Genomic DNA, 16,360 nt, shown 5'->3' with positions numbered 1-16,360 from the left:
AAGCATGGCACGCATCTGAAATGTCCACTTTTCCATGAATCTGTCGAATAAATCAGGTTGAATTTGACCAATGACATGATTTATGTTAGCTTTGAGGGCCGATATGGTTTGTAGCTTATTCAATCACAATAGATAAAGAAAAATCAAGCAAATCGATGAAAAACTAAAATTCTCATACGAAAAACTATTTATTAGCAATACTAAAGCCAACTGTTAAAAATCGAACTTAAAAAAAAGAAAAACTACCTATAAAATCCACATAAATTAAAAAAAAAAACACTTACTTGAGCTATTGATCATATTGCCACTACCACCGCCACAGCCGCCAGCTTGTGCATTAACATGCGTCTTATCCATTTCATGAACTTTCGGTGATGAAGCCTCTATTTTAACCAGTGTCGTCAAGGTCGACGATGACATAGTTTTCGCAGCAGCCAACGAACCCGAAGCCGTTGAGGCCGACAACGACGACAAGGAAGAGGAGGCAGATGAGGCCGCAGCTAAAGAACCGATATGATGATGATGATGGTGATTATTTGTATTGGAGGTGGTTACCTCCGACACTTGGCAAGGTTCACGTTTAATCTGAACAAAAGTGTACGACGAGGAAGTGTTTGAGGCTGAGTGAGAACTAAGCGACACCGGATTCGAGGTCACAAAGTGGGGAGAGGCAGATAGGAAAGCGTTCGAATCCAATGGCAAGTGAGATGAAGTAACGGGTACCAGGTAGGTGGTGGAGGTAGTACTGCTACTACTGCTGCTGCGTTCGAAATGTTGCTGTGTAGGATGATGGGAATGATGTAGTGGGGTTAGGGACGGTTGGTGATTGGAAAATTGATGATGCTGCGGCTGATGATGCTGCTGCTGTTGCTGCTGGTGATGTTGGTTATGTTGAGTATGTTGAGTATGGGCGCCGCCGGCGGCTAAAGAGTTACTCAACACATCTGCTGCTGCTGAATGATGGTTACTCGTGTTATATGATGCCATTCATTTGCTTTTGGGCCAGTTTTGATTCAAAGGAATTGATTGATTTTATTAAATTATTTTGATTTTTAGATTTTTTCTTCTTTATTATTTTATTATGATTTTTCTCGTACATATGTATTTAAGGGTGTGTGTGTCAGAGTATTTGTTAACTGTGTTTATGTCAGTCACTTTCTGTAGGAGTGAGTGTGTGTATTTGTTTTAAGTGGGTGGGGGGTGGTCCAAGACCTTTCACCAGGTAGTTTCTTTTGTTAAAACATGTTTCTTTTCATATAATTTTACATTTTTATAGCTAAATTTAACAATTTCCACAAAAATTCTAATTAACTTTGAGCAAATACTTTTGAAATGACATAATTCCGGCCATTTTGCTTGTATTTTCAATAAAATTTATGAACCATTTTATTTTTTGCATGAAATATAATGGCGACGGCTTTTAATGGTGGCCGCCACTCAAGCAGACTGGATTTTTTGTTTTTTTCTTTTTTTATTTTTTGTATTTCTTTATTTTTCACACTTTTTGCTCTAAACTTTTTCTTCACTCGTTGTTTTAGCTTATTTTTACTTTAACACACATCTATACACGCTGTCAAACACCAACAAATATTTGTATGCACCATTTATATTTCGAAGGATGATTTTTATCTTTTTTTTTGTTGTTTTTTCTCAATTCTAAGAATTTTCTACATTTTTAAGTTTTAAATAAATAAAAAAGGCAACAACAAAAACGATTATGTTGCGAATATTTATTGCGACGGCTCTGTGAAAGCACAAATTCAAAAAACGACGTCAACATACAACCGAAGACGACAACGATATAACAACGAACGTACGATTTTTTTTATTTCAAACGGAGAGGAGACACAAAAACGACGGCCACAACGGCTGCGACGACGACCACCATCATCATCATCAGCACAAAAAAAACACACTCACACCATGTAAGAAAAAAGTAACTTTTCAAGTTTTCACTTTTTGTTTTAATAACTCTTTTCTTATTAGTTGCCCCTTTATTTTCTTAAAGTTATGTTTTTTTATTTATTTTTCCTTCTAACTTCAGCAACACTTTTTTTTTTAATTTCGCTTTATTTTTATTTTGAATTTTGATGAGCTTTTTTTTTGTTGTCTTTTAGTTTTGCCACTGTGGTGTTTTTACGTATTTATCTTTGTTTGTTGCTGCTGTTGTTGTTGTTGTTTTTATATGTATTTTTGCACATTTTCGTAGTTTTCCTTCTTTCATTCATTCCCACATCTCCATTCAACATATTTTTTGTTATTTATTTTTTTTTTGTTTCTTTTTTATTTTGCTTCATATCTTTTGCTTTATTTTCTTTTATGCACTATTTCCGTTTTGTTCTGTAAATGCTCCTCTCTTTAACACACACACAAACACTCTCTTGACAAGTTAGTAAAAATAATTTGTCATGGATTTTCTTAATGAATGCATTACTTTTTTAAGTAAATTTCTTTAATTTCATATAAAACATTTATTCAAATTGTTTATTTTACACAGTTTAATAATTTATTAATTAGTTTTATTGCCGATATTGTTTAATTTTGTTTAGAATTTCATCCGTCTTGCCTTTCTTCATTTTGTGTGTAGTTTTTTTTTTTGTTGAGTGTGTTTGAAAGACACAATATTAAAATGCCAAAGGTTGTAATACACTAACAGTGTTGCATATTTGTGTAGTAGAAAAAGGAAAATGTATTTCATGTCGGATGGATATTTTATCAAATTATTATTTTGATTTTAATAGTATATGGCAGAATCTATTTTCCGGATCATTACGAAATGTACACATTTTTATGCTGAACATGATATTTGGTTTTTGACGCTACTCCATATTTCCCGAGAATACATACAAAGTTCGAATATTAGGTTAATTGTATTTTTGATATTTTTTATCCGATTTGGTCAATATATATGTCATTGGACATCGTTTTAAAGTACCTTTTACATCAAAAATCTTAAAATTGTTTAACTCATTAGGTCAAATTTTAAAATTTTGTGTTTTTATCTGTTTACTTCAAATATGTCAGATTTTATAATTATTTTCATTTAACGTATAATTCTGCTACATATATTTACTATCTTAGCCCCGAATCAAGAAAACTTTTTATGGGAAATCGCATAATTAAAACTATAAATCTGGGCTATAATTTTGTGAACAATAGTACCTATCATTATTACGGTAATTTTTTAAATACTATACACACATTTACAAAAATCGAATCGAAAATGCGGAATTGGATTCAAATGTGTTAATAATTTGTGATATTTTAAAATCACAAATTGTTTATTGTAATAATCTGTGTTTCATATATACAAAAATCTAGATAAAAAAAATATAAAAAAAATGTTTTTATATTTTTTTTTTTGGTTGAAAAAAAATTCGGGTTAAAAAATATTTTTTCCGATTTTGTAGGTCCAACTTACTACGGTCTTATATACGTCATTGCAAAGGTCTTTGAAATACCTATCATTAGATATCCATATTATCTATATTAATGACTTAATTATCCAGATATAGGTCAAAAATCGAGGTTGTCCTGGTTTTTTCCTCATATCTCAGCCAATTGAGGAACGATTTTGCTGATTTTAAATAGGAAATTTCTCGAAAGCATGTCTGACAGAATTATTGAAGATTTGGATCCCGAAGATATCTGGGGTCATCAGAAAATTGATTGCAACAGACAGACGGACATGGCTTAATCGACTCCGCTATCTATAGGGATCCAGAATATATATACTTTATAGGGTCGGAAATAAAAAATGTAGAAATTACAAACGGAATGACAAACTTATATATACCCTTCTCACGAAGGTGAAGGGTATAATAATAAAACAATGAAAACACGTGCTAAGTCCAGCTGAAAACAACACACATGTAGTATACCTACATTTACTTAACTAATAACTTTTAGAAATAAAATACTTTTCAATTAGAATTTTATAAAAGCGATTGCAAAGTAATTTAATTTTTTTTTTTAAATTTTAATTTATTTTTTTTATATTTAAAATTTTTTTTTTGTTTTTTCAATTTTTTTTTGGTGTAAAAAAAATTCGGGTTCAAATTTTTTTTCCGATTTTGACCCATTGTAGGTCCAACTTACTATGGTCTTATATACGTCGTTGCAAATGTCTTCGAAATATCTATCATTAGATATCCATATTGTCTATGTTAATGTCTTAGTAATCCAGATATAGGTAAAAAATAGGCAAAAATCGAGGTTGTCCTGGTTTTTGATTTGGATCCCGAAGATATCTGGGGTCTTCAGAAAATTGATTTCAACAGACTGACAGACGGATATGGCTTAATCGACTCCGCTATCTATAAGGATCCGGAATATATACAGCCCAATTATGAATAAAAATTCCGCGGGAGTTTTTTCCCTTTTCTCATTTTTCCTATTCAAATTCAATGTGAAAAAACTCCCGGGGAACAAACTCCCGCGGAATTTTTTATTCATAATTGGGCTGATATACTTTATAGGGTCGGGAATGAAAAATGTGTAAATTACAAACGAAATGACAAACTTATATATACCCTTCTCACGAAAGTGATGGGTATAAAAACGCTGTAAATTAAAATCAGATACATATACAGAATTATAAAATATTTTTGGAATAAGTTACACGGAATCTGAAGAACCTTAAACGAAATCGATCGGAATAAAAAAAAAAGGAATTAAAACCATTTCGAACAAAATGTGTGCTTGTATAGTTGGAGTAGTAGTGGAACAGAAATTAACACTGTTCATTTTTTGCTCAAATGTTAATATTATGTTAATCATATTTTTTCTTAATATGAAGGAATTTGTTCAGTATTTTTCACGAAGAAGCTTGAATTATCAAACGCAAATCACACTAGTGGCAATGCTCTATGAAATCAAGATTATTTTAAATTCTAGCGCCATCTATTTGTAGAAATTTTGTAATAAAAAAAATGAATTTTCTTTAGTACATTTTTGTTTCTTTCCATTATGTTTCATATACTTTTAAGGTATTTGTCTGCACTTAGTGGGGCCCTTAATAATCCAAGACACTTACCCAAATATTTAACACCTAAAAAACGGAGTATCTCTTTGATAAAAATTAAAATAAAACTGTAACTAAAGAATTGAAACTTCTTTTGCAATATAAATATTTTTTTTTTAAATTTAATTATAGTAATTGATCTTTGTTAGTATCTTTATTGTAACTGCACTGATCACTTAAAAGCTAAACAAATATTATTTTGTTTATATTCAAATTATTTCTTTTTTTTGGCAAAAAAATATCACCTACACTAATTTCTAAAATAATTAAAAACGTTAATAAATTTGTTTGTAGAAGTTAAAATAAAACGAAAAATAAAATTTACAACTTATAACAAGTGGAAATGCTTGGAAATAGTCAAGAGGCATGTGTTAGATAAACATAACGTTTACTACAGAAATTGGTTTAACATTTCAACTTTTTAATATGTAACTCATAATTGATGAAACTTTTTTAGCAATAGCCAAACAATTCAGTTTACAAACGTTATGGTATAGCTTAACATACCTGACAATTATTATTATTATTATTTATATATTCTATTAGTTTAAGGAGCAAATTATACAGAAATTTGCTTACATATAAATACGTCTTAAATCTTTTGGGGTTGTTATCAAATTGCATTGCGGACACAGTTTGCGGGCACCCAGTGAACGTAGCCAACACTGTTCACAGTGCACATGCCAGCAGGCCACCGATATGGCCGGATTGCGATAATCATCTAAGCATATGAGACACTTGTATTTGCCCGGTACATGTTGCTGCTCATAGTGCCGCAATTTCGCCTTCAATGAGTCAATTATTTGTTGGTAATGAGCAGGTGTTGAGGGCTGGACTGCAGTTTCAGCTGTGGTCTCTGATGTCCCGGCCGTTGTTTCACCACCGGCTAAGCTGTGTTGTGGTGAACATAAGTTGTCATTGGTATTTTCTAAATTTGTGATCAGCTGACTGTGTGAGGACGAACCGGTTATTAAGCGTCTCATGTAGGAGGTAACATCACTTTCGTCTTCGTTGAGTATATGCGATGGTATAACATCACTTTCGCCATATTGTGCTGGTCCATAGATTTGAGTATCGTCCTCATCGACATTGAGATCTTCGTCGTCTTCTTCATCATCTTGATGACCATTTAAACGTTGACCGCTACTTCCGCTGCTGCCGTTTGTCAGAGGCTGGCCAATGCCAATAGCTGCATAGCCACCTTGCAATAGACTAGAAACACGTATACGTTTTTGTCCGGCCCATTCATATTCCTCGTACTCTTCGCCGCCACCACCACCACCCACTTCCTCATCATCATTACTGGAATGTTCATCACTATTACTGCGTCCATTGGCAGTACGTCTGCTTCGCCTCAAGCAGTCTTCGGCATGTTGTTGTATTTCGTCTTGGGGGAAATTTAGATTGCACACGGGACATGGATGTTCGGGAGCCGAGGGGCGTTTTCGGGTGCGTTGCTGCAAATTAAAAAAAAAATACAATTAATAGATAATGTATAAATAATTGCATTACAAACGTAATGTCAAAACAAAGGTTGGCTACCGTTTCTAAACCGTTAAAATGTAACCATAACGCTAATTAGGAATATTTCGGTGACAGTAGAATAGCGATAAAGGGAATTGTAGTTATTTTGGTAACGATATTTTCATTCTGAATTATATTACAATACTCCACAACCAAAAAGGGTTCCTTGTGCAAAACATCTTTTATATAATTTAGATATGCTGAACACAAATATGACAAACATTTTCGAGATATTTCTGGTTCTAGGTTTTCTCAAAAATCCGTGTTTTTTAACAGTTTTATCGCAGTATTGAAAATGTTAAAAAGTATTTGTGGTTGTAAAATCTACAAAAGTTGAGCTCCTAATTGAACACAATTTGTTTATTGCTATTTTCAACATACAATTGTGCAAGACAATTGCTTTGTTCAATTGCGTGTGCTATTAAATATTTTTAATCTCTATCTTATGCTATACTTTGGTGAAGGGTAGATAAGATTCGGCACAGCCGAATATACACATCTGCTCAAAATAATAGATACACCAAAATTTATTTTTTAAAAACGAAAAAAAATAATGGTATATTGTAAAATTATAAAAAAAATTCAGTCGATTTTTATTTATAGTTAAAAGGAGAGTAAAAAACAAAAACAAAATATTTCATAATTAATAATAAATATTATAAAGTAAATTAAATTTCTTAAATTTCGAAAAATTTGGTGCTCATAATAATAGATACATTTTTAAAAATTCTTATTAAACAAAAGCTAATAAATTTTATCTTAAAAAAATTAGTTTATTATTAAAGTAAAGCTAGTATCCAGTATATCCACCTTTGTTTTGTAAAACTTTCTCCACTCTTCTGGGCATACTGGATATCAAGTTCTGACACTTCTCCAATGGAATCTCGTACCATATTTTTTGCGTTTTCTCCCATAAATCGTCTTTATTTTTGAAAACTTCCTTCGAAAGCCTTATCTTTAATTCACTCCACAAGTTTTCTATTGGGTTTAAATCAGGGGATTGGCTGGGCCAGCTTAAAACAGGTACGTTATTCTCCAAGAACCAGTTTTTAACTAATCTTGAACTATGTTTTGGGTCGTTGTCCTGCTGGAATGTCCATATTAATGGCATATTTTCCGATGCATATGGAAGCATTACGTTTTCCAATATGTCTCTATACCCACTAGCATTCATGGTATATTCTATTCGGAATATCGGACCAACACCATTCCATGAAAAGCAACCCCAAACCATTATGTTTCCCCCGCCATTTTTTACCGTCTTTTTTGTAAATTTAACGTGGAATTCTTTTCCTTTTGGTCGGCGTACATTTCTTTGGCAGTCGTTTCCAAACAAATTTATTTTTGTTTCGTCGCTCCATAAAATATTTCTCCATTTTTTTTCGCCTTCACACCCGGACCATTGTAAGTGCTCTTTAGCAAATTCTAATCTTGTCTTGATATTTTTTTGGCGCATTAGTGGCACTTTTCTGGCAATTCTTCCCGGCAATTTAGCTTGTAAAAGACGACGACGAACTGTTTGTGGACTGATTTCGTTACATAGCTCCGCAGAAATAGCTTTCGATGATATGAAAGGGTCTTTTTTAACCATAAGGACGATCCGCCTATCTGTTTCTGGACTGGTTTTCTTTGGTCTAACGCGAGTTTCTCTTTTTTGTTTTTTAGATAAAGCATTTTGGACAAAATGTAAAGATCTTCCTATGCTCTTTGCTATTTCCCGTAATGATTTTCCTTGATTTCTCATCGTTTGAACAATTTTTTTCTCATCTTCGGTACAATGATGATTTCGTCCCATTTTCTTCAAAAGAGTCCTATTTTTTATAAAATTGTTGCTAAAATTTAAATTATACTTACTGTTTCACGTAAATAGGAACAAAAAATTGCACAAACAAAAATTGTATATAAACAAATTACAAATTACTGATGTGTATCTATTTTTATGAGCAAATAATTTTTTGTAATTCAAATAAATTCGTTTTTAAAAATCAACATGAAAGCAAATAGTTGCCAGATTTTTGACTGACATGACATTGCCAGATAGAAATTTTAATAATATGATGTATTCTTAACGCTTGCGAGGAAATTTTCAATGTTACCGCCATTTAAATTTTTTCCAATTAGGTGTATCTATTATTTTGAGCAGATGTGTAGCTCTCTTACTTATTTTTTTTTTAATATTTTTTGTTTTCAAATAAAATATTTTAATTTCGTTTTTATGTTGTATATTTTCGTCCAGGCCAGCCAAAAAAATTTAAAAACCAACAATTGGTCTTTAAACTTTTGGAGTAATGTGTCCAATTTTTGTTGGAAAGCTCAACAAGAGTTTGCAAAATCATTGGGAACTACTCAAGCAGCAATTTCAAACTGTTTGCGAGTAGCAGCATTCATCCAAAAGCAGGGTAATTGGGTACCATACGAATTGAAGCCGCGATATCGTATGTGAAGCCCGTCCAAACAGCAGAATCAACGCCAAAGCCAAATATCCAGAGCATTACCTTCTGTATTTGGTGGGACCAAAGGGGTCCAATCTATTATGAGCTGCTGAAATCTGGCCAGACCATCACATGAAACCTGTACCAAATGCAACTGATTCGTAATATCCCATCATGACAACGCTCTGCCACATTATGCAATACCTGTTTAAAACTATTTAGAATGAAGTGGTTGGGAAGTTTTGCTGACTCGCCTTATAGTTTAAAACAATTCAAAAGCTTTTTATTTCTATATGTATCGGTAAGAGCTTCGAATTAATAAATTCAATTTGAGCTTAATTTACTTTAATCTTAATTTGGAAAAAAAATTCAACCATTCATTCCATTCTCAACATCTAATTTGTTAGCTTCATTCAAATGCATTTAATTAAATAGAATTTATTCAACGTTATATTAATTCATAATAAAATTAATTTATAACAGAATTCAATCAACCTTTGAAAGATAAAATGTTTGTTAATTCAAAACTAATACAAATTAAATTAAAAGTTTACTCTAGGCCTTTTTGTAACAGACTTGAATTTAAGAAAAATTTAATTATTCAATACAATTTTAAAACAATTTTGTAATGGATTAGAAATAAAGAAAAGGAATTAACTCTATAAAGAATGCATTCAATTCAATTGAAGTACAAGGGAATTAAACCCATGAATTAATTCATTAATGGAATGATTAAGAGATAACATTTAATTTGATTTCGAAAATTGAATTAAGAATTAATAAGGCCACTATAAAATAAATAAAATTTGCAGAAAACCATCAATAATCAAATCAACAAACAAATGTGTTAACAAGATATGTATTTTTCAAAGTGATTTCTTGACAAACCGGATGAATTTAATAATCGGTAACGATATTTCTGCGGTATCAGTAATTGTAGTTATTTTGGTAACGGTAGCTTAGCGGTAACGGTAGTTGAGTTAAAAGTGTATTTTAGGGGGTAATGGTAGCCAACCTTAGTTAAAACTAATATACCACAGATTTAATGGAGCACAACTGAAGCCATAGAAAACTAACACTCATACTCAAGCACACAACTGTATGTTTGCTTACTCAGCTCTTTTGTACTTACCTTCAATCGTGACTGACGATTCCTTTGAACTCTTTGAAAGACAGTCCAAGGTTTACGTTTTTCTGAAGTAGACGACTGACCATTTGACGTGGAACGTCCTGCCTCATCGGTCTCGCCACTACAATCATCGTCTGGCTGAGTACGAGATTCTGCAAGGGCATGTGTCTGTAGATCTTTTAAACGTTGCATTTCTTGTTCACAATGATTGGCCACCTCGTAACGATGCAATTTAGTATCACATGTGGGACACTTTACCATGGCCTCATCTTCAAATGATGGCGAAGAATTTAGTGCAGAGGATGAGGCGAGGTTTGTTATCGTGTGCATCTGGGGTAAACTGGCTGTCGAAGAAGATTCCATTTAAGGCCATAGAAGCGTTAAGAATATTGTCTTTTGAAATCAGTTGTATTGATTTCTATTAATAATTGTATTTGCAATCAGAAACTAGTGAATAGATTTTATATTTCTTTTGGATTCTTGAGATTTTTAAAGATTTTTTTCACTTTTGTGCGGTTCAAAAAAAAATTTTGCCAGTCTTTACAAGAAAAAAACAACAATGACAGCTGGCTTTAAAGCAACAATAACAAAAACAACACAATCAAAACAAACAGTGTTGCATTTAACAGTATTAAATGAGAAGAGTTTTAATCGCCATACAACACTGTAAATATTTTAATAAAATTTCTTTTATTTTGTTTTGTTTTCAATATTCGTTGACAAAAACAATAAACCCATGCATTCACACATTACATATTTTTGGGGAAAATAAACAGAAGAAGCAGCATCTGTGTGAGTACGAATTATAAGAGACAGAGAAAACGAGAAACAGCAATAGCAAAGTAGCAAAACAGCAGTAGTTCATAAAATTTTCTTGAATTAGACACACGACCAAAAGAGGAAAAAGAAACACACAGAAATAATACGGGAGTTTTATAATTTCGAAAGCATTTTTTCAATACAAAAATTCTTTATAATTTTTTTAGTTCTTTTGAGTTTTTTATTGTACAATAACCTAAAAACAACAAGTTTAATTATAAAAAAAGTAAGAAAAAGTTATTACTAAGGTTAAAAGCCAAAAGAAAAGCGAAATAAAAAATAGAACAAAAAAGTTGACGCCATTTTGGTGTATGTGTTGGAGACCTTATAAAGTGAAAAAAAATAGAAACCAAGAAAAAAGTGCGTACGTTTGTGTGTGTGAATTGTGAAAAAATAGCTAAATAAATCTATTTATATTTTCAGAAAGATTTTTATAAATAAATTACTGCTTATTAAAAGCTAAAAGTAAAAATATAAAATAAAAATATTGTATGTGTTGAAAAAAGTCAAAAAAGAGAAAGAAAAAGTAGTTGAATACAATGGCAAAAGTGTATGAAAAATCCATTTCTCAACTTAGCAACAATTCCCTATTGCAACAACAACAGCAGCATCATCTAACACAGCAACAGCCCCCTTTATCTTCGTCATCCATGTTATTGCAACAACAACAATCTGTGTTAAGCAACATGCAACAACAACAACAAAAACCAAATAATAATAACAATGCCCTTGCAAATGCTAACAATTTTATAGGTGGTTTTAGTTCTTTCGATAGTGATTCTTTACCCGATTATTCTGAATTTGATTCTGAATCGGTAACATTGGATTATTTCAAGGAAAGGTATGGCTGGACAAAAGGGAGTTTGTCATTTCTTTTTTTTCTCTTTTTTTTTAATTTTTTTTGTATTTATTTTGTTTTGTTTGTTTTTCTTCGTTGATTCGTTTCTTTCGTTATGTTTTCTGTTTTGCTTTATTATTTGTTAATTTTTTTATTTATTTTGCATTTCTTTTTTATATTGTATTATTGTGTTTATTTAATTATTATTTCTTTTATTTTTTATTTATGATAACCCCAACAAAAAAATATCTAATTTTCGTTTGTTTACTTTTTTACATGCCTCCTTGCTTTACTTATTCATCATTGCCCCCACCCCATTTCGATTTGTTGTCAGTTTTGTTTTTTTTTTTAATTACCATTAATGATTCCCGTTACATTTCTATGTGGTATTTCTTCTTTTATAAATATTTAAAAGAAAAACGTCATTAAATTGTCCTTTGTTTTTGTTTTCATTTATATGTTTGTTTAATGTTGTTGTAGGTATGTAGTTGTCTTTTTTATTTCGTTAATGTCGTCTAATGTCTAGAAATTCATTCACAGGTGCATTGCTCAAACAACACAAACATTTTTGTATCAAGTTTGTGAACAGTGGGGCCAATTAAATTGTTTTGTTTTGTTTTTTTTTTAGCAAATGCTTTTTAATGTCATAATTAGCATACGGTATTTCTTGGCATTGAATAAAAAGCAATATTTTTATTTGTTCTACATATTGTTATCTATTTTATCTGAAATTGTTTTTAACATGTATTATTAAAGGTATTAGCAGACTGTAATACATACTGTGTAATAATACTTTTAAAATTTGTCAAGAAATTATTTTGAAAATTTGTTGTTTCTGTTATTTTGTCAACACGGTAGTGTTCAAAATGCTTTTTGGCACAAATGTCGTGATAAGAGTTTGCATTTTAATCATTTTTTGTATCGATAGATCTCTAATGTTCCACGATTGTGATGGCCATCCGAGAACTCTTACTATTGACTCACTAAACCATTCCTTGACATGTTTGGAACCATGTTTATGGTCATTGTCATGTTGTAAAGCCCTAAATTAACATTGTTTTTCCAATGCTAAGATGTTTAAACACGTTCTACACATATATTTTTGTTAAGCCTTAATATGTAATTAGTAAAAGGTATTTTTTGTGAAAAATTAAATTACGAAATGTAGATTTCAAAAAAAGTTTCCATTGTATTGTCACACACTGTAAGTTAGATGGTATTGGTCATCACATTTTGGATAAATAAGCCTAAGTAGGAGGCAAACAACATATAAGACACCGTTAACGTTAAATGACACTTTGATGAATCTGCCAGATTCCATTTTGGATCCATCAGTAAAGACTACACACTTCTAATAGCTGTCCAGATCTAATCCACTCGTCCCTACTTGTGGGTGTAACTCGTTACAGGGTACTCCACCTTGGGGAGTACCCCTGATGACTCGTCTTCTAATATTATCATGCCCTAGGGTTGAGTTTATAATCCTACTACCGAGCATTCAAACTGTCCAACTCACCTTGAAGTCCTGAACCCCGAGTTCAACTAACGAATCTCTTATTGCCTCTATCATAATAATATTAAAGGCTCCTTCTATGTACATATATGCCCTATAAAGAGACAAATAATGGGTCACACGAAATAATACATATCATATCCGGAAAAACACCGTTCGAATCCGCTAATTTATATGGATTTTTTATATGGATAATTTTACCGCCCATACTAATTTATCCCCTGAGACTTTCTTCTCAATACAACAAGAATTATGACAAAAACAATTCTCCAGAACCTAGATAACTCATTTACGTTATCAACGGATTCGCAGTATAACACCCATGAATTCCGTTTTGAGATCTCATTTATACTTATTGAAGGACACTTTATAGTTATTTCAATCATTCCAACTATCTAACCGTTGATCTTTGATGGTGAACAATCTTTTTGATCGACCATCTATTTCCCGCCTGGAAATTTCAAGGAAAGAAATTAGCAATGTTATGACAAGTATCTATTTTCTTATTGTAGGACAGACAGCTGATGATAAACACTACCGTCCCAATATCTTGACAAGATGAGTACCTTTGATCGCAAACTCCTTTAGTATTCATGACCTCTTGTGATCTCGACAATATTTTTACCCAAGCAAGAGAAATATGTATATAGTGTAACATCATGTTTTATTTTTGTTATTTTCTCACATTTTGTTTAATGCAAATTAGATTAGATCATCAACGTTAACAAACATAAATTACACTATATTCGCTAAAATTATTAAACTCAATTGTATAAAACCCACGTCTATTTGATAGTCGCCTTTGTTTCAATTTAAACAATTTCACACTCTTTGAAAATAATAAAAAAAAAACTAAAATAACATGTTTAATAATTTTTACTTGAATATTTAAACAAAAATTAGCACATAATTTCAATTATTTTATCTGTTTACTTTGTATTCAAACAGCAACAGCCAACAGTAAAGGCTTCATTGAAAACTTTTTCTTATATGTAAAAGTAAAGATATCTGGTAGAAAAAAGTAACTGATAATTTTATATGAATGGTTAAATAATTAGCAGAAACATGCAGCGGTTTACAATTAGGTTCCCCATTATACCCACTATATACAATAATTAATTATTATTTTGTATAATACAATGTATGACTCTTTCTTTATTTAGTTAAAGTTATACATTTTTAAGATGTTTTTTTAGTTATTACTTGTATGAATTGTTGACTTGTTAAAATCAAACTAAGTGTAAATTATATGCTTGTAGGTATTTTACTTGTTTAATTATAGTCCCTTTTGAAATTTTTAATTTGATTTTCTTTTTTTTTTATAAATTTTCATTGAAAAAGGGTTTAACATAAATAATATTGTCTTTTGTCGCCTAATGTTGCATCAAGTGCCTATTTTTCATTTCGTAATTTGTAAATAGTTGTATTAATTGTGTCTGGTTTTAGTGATTTCATAATTGAAATTACTAACTATACATTTTGTATCCATCTTCCTGTCATACCCCACCACCACCATTGCCACATACCAAACAAACATTCATCTAATCTATTCATTTGTTATTTGCAGCATATACATATGTACATAGTTTTTCATTATAGATATATAGTTGTATTCAGTTATAGATACACACAGCCTCAAAAGTGAGTAAACACCAGCGAATTTTTTGATATCTTTAAGATCATGAAAATCATTATAGTCCGACTTAAATCTTTTTTTTTCACAACCGAATCTATTATTCAACCCAATCTGCAACAAACCGAAACTTAAAATTTTTAATCGATGAATAAATTTTAGGATTTTCATTATCTTAAAAAAAATCAAATAATTTATGGTGTATACTCACTTTTGAGGTTCACTGTATATAGTTGTATTCAGTTTTATATATACATTTTTGATTTAAAATATCTATAAAGGAATATACATAAGTTTTTGACTTGTTTCCCAAAAAAAAAAGTTTCTATTTGTTGATAGACAAATAGAAAAGATTGTGGAGGTGTAAAAGTAAAGGCTAAAATAAACAACCATCAAGGTGGCTATAAAACGACAAAATTTTGTCGTTAAAAAGTTACAGAATTGTGGTACTGAGCTTCCCAAGTATCGTTCTCTCCCCCAGCAGAAAACTTTCACCTTCTTGAGAAGGGTATATATAAGTTTTTGTCATTCCGTTTGTAATTTCCACAATATAGTTTTCCGACCCTATAAAGTATATATATTCTGGATCCTTATAGATATAGTCGATTAAGACATGTCCGTCTGTCTATCTGTTGAAATCAACTTTCCGAATCCCACAAATAATTTTCCGAAGCCCCCAAATAACTTACATACATGAATCATACATCAATATCTCCGAAATTCTTCGGGCTCGGTTGCTATTTAAAATCGAAAAAATCGGACCAACAAAGGATTACTAAGTCATTAATATAGAAAATATGGATATATTATGATAGATATTTCAATGACCTTTGCAACGACGTATATAAGACCATAGTAAGTTGAAAGTTTTTTTTTTTTCTAAATATTAAAAAAAAAAAAAACATTTTTAAAATTTAAAAAAAAAATATATAAAATTTTTATTTTGAAGTATAATTTGGTGAAGGGTGTTAATTAATTGATTTTTAATGAATTGATTCCATAAATTCATTAAAAAAATCCAAATCTTTCGCTTCATTCAAGACTTTTATTAAATTATGAATTTATTCAGCGATGAATTCATAACAGAATTCATTGAATGATTTAATACATGTTAATTCAACAGAAATTGAATGAAAATATTTATTTATTCAATTTGTTTTGGTTTTATTTTTTAACATTTACAAAATGTATTGAAAACAATTGATTTAAGTTAAAGAAAAACTGAATAATTCAAGAAATTTTGTAATGGTTTAGAATGAAAGAAACTTAAATGATTCAATAAAAGGAGTTTTACACTACAATACTTTGTATGAATACAAATCAAAATTTAAAAAAAATTATTGATTTCTGTGAAGATAATTATGCCGAACTAAATAAATGATGATGATAATAATAGTAGGAAGTCCTTGACTTATGGACCATATGAAAAATTAAGCCAATTGAACACTT

General features: G+C 30.7%; 3 protein-coding genes across 13 annotated transcripts in view; 1 reads left to right on the top strand and 2 right to left on the bottom strand.

The window, feature by feature from the left end:
- The window catches only part of wge (winged eye), a 123,329-nt gene extending 120,738 nt beyond the window's left edge, over nucleotides 1-2,591 (bottom strand). For all 3 annotated transcript variants that reach the window (XM_065513560.1, XM_065513568.1, XM_065513576.1), the window contains exon 1: nucleotides 285-2,591. In XM_065513560.1, the coding sequence (XP_065369632.1) occupies nucleotides 285-987 (703 nt within the window). In that variant the 5' untranslated portion in view covers nucleotides 988-2,591. The remainder of the gene's footprint in view (nucleotides 1-284) is intronic.
- A 2,786-nt stretch (nucleotides 2,592-5,377) lies between these two features.
- On the bottom strand, nucleotides 5,378-10,649 carry RNF220 (ring finger protein 220). Its single transcript, XM_065513501.1, has 2 exons — nucleotides 10,112-10,649; nucleotides 5,378-6,480 (listed from the first exon to the last, which is right to left on the bottom strand). Exons 1-2 carry the CDS (start codon nucleotides 10,469-10,471, stop codon nucleotides 5,599-5,601), a joined length of 1,242 nt encoding a protein of 413 aa, XP_065369573.1. The 5' UTR covers nucleotides 10,472-10,649; the 3' UTR covers nucleotides 5,378-5,598.
- Nucleotides 10,650-10,870: 221 nt separating this feature from the next.
- LOC135961810 (transmembrane protein 47) overlaps nucleotides 10,871-16,360 on the top strand; it is a 34,047-nt gene continuing 28,557 nt past the window's right edge. For 2 of the 9 annotated variants that reach the window (XM_065513489.1, XM_065513479.1), the window contains exon 1: nucleotides 10,871-11,153. Coding sequence is in view for 3 of the 9 variants with exons in the window: in XM_065513441.1 (XP_065369513.1) it covers nucleotides 11,467-11,768 (302 nt within the window). In the remaining 6 variants the exon portion in view is untranslated. Of the gene's footprint in view, nucleotides 11,769-16,360 lie in introns of all 9 variants that reach the window. The other 7 variants (XM_065513463.1, XM_065513456.1, XM_065513441.1 and 4 more) reach the window with 6 other exon arrangements.

Source organism: Calliphora vicina, chromosome 1, assembly GCF_958450345.1.
Source record: "Calliphora vicina chromosome 1, idCalVici1.1, whole genome shotgun sequence".
Classification (NCBI taxonomy): domain Eukaryota; kingdom Metazoa; phylum Arthropoda; class Insecta; order Diptera; family Calliphoridae; genus Calliphora; species Calliphora vicina.
Note: the sequence above shows the minus strand (reverse complement) of the source record. Positions and strands in the feature narration are given on the sequence as shown.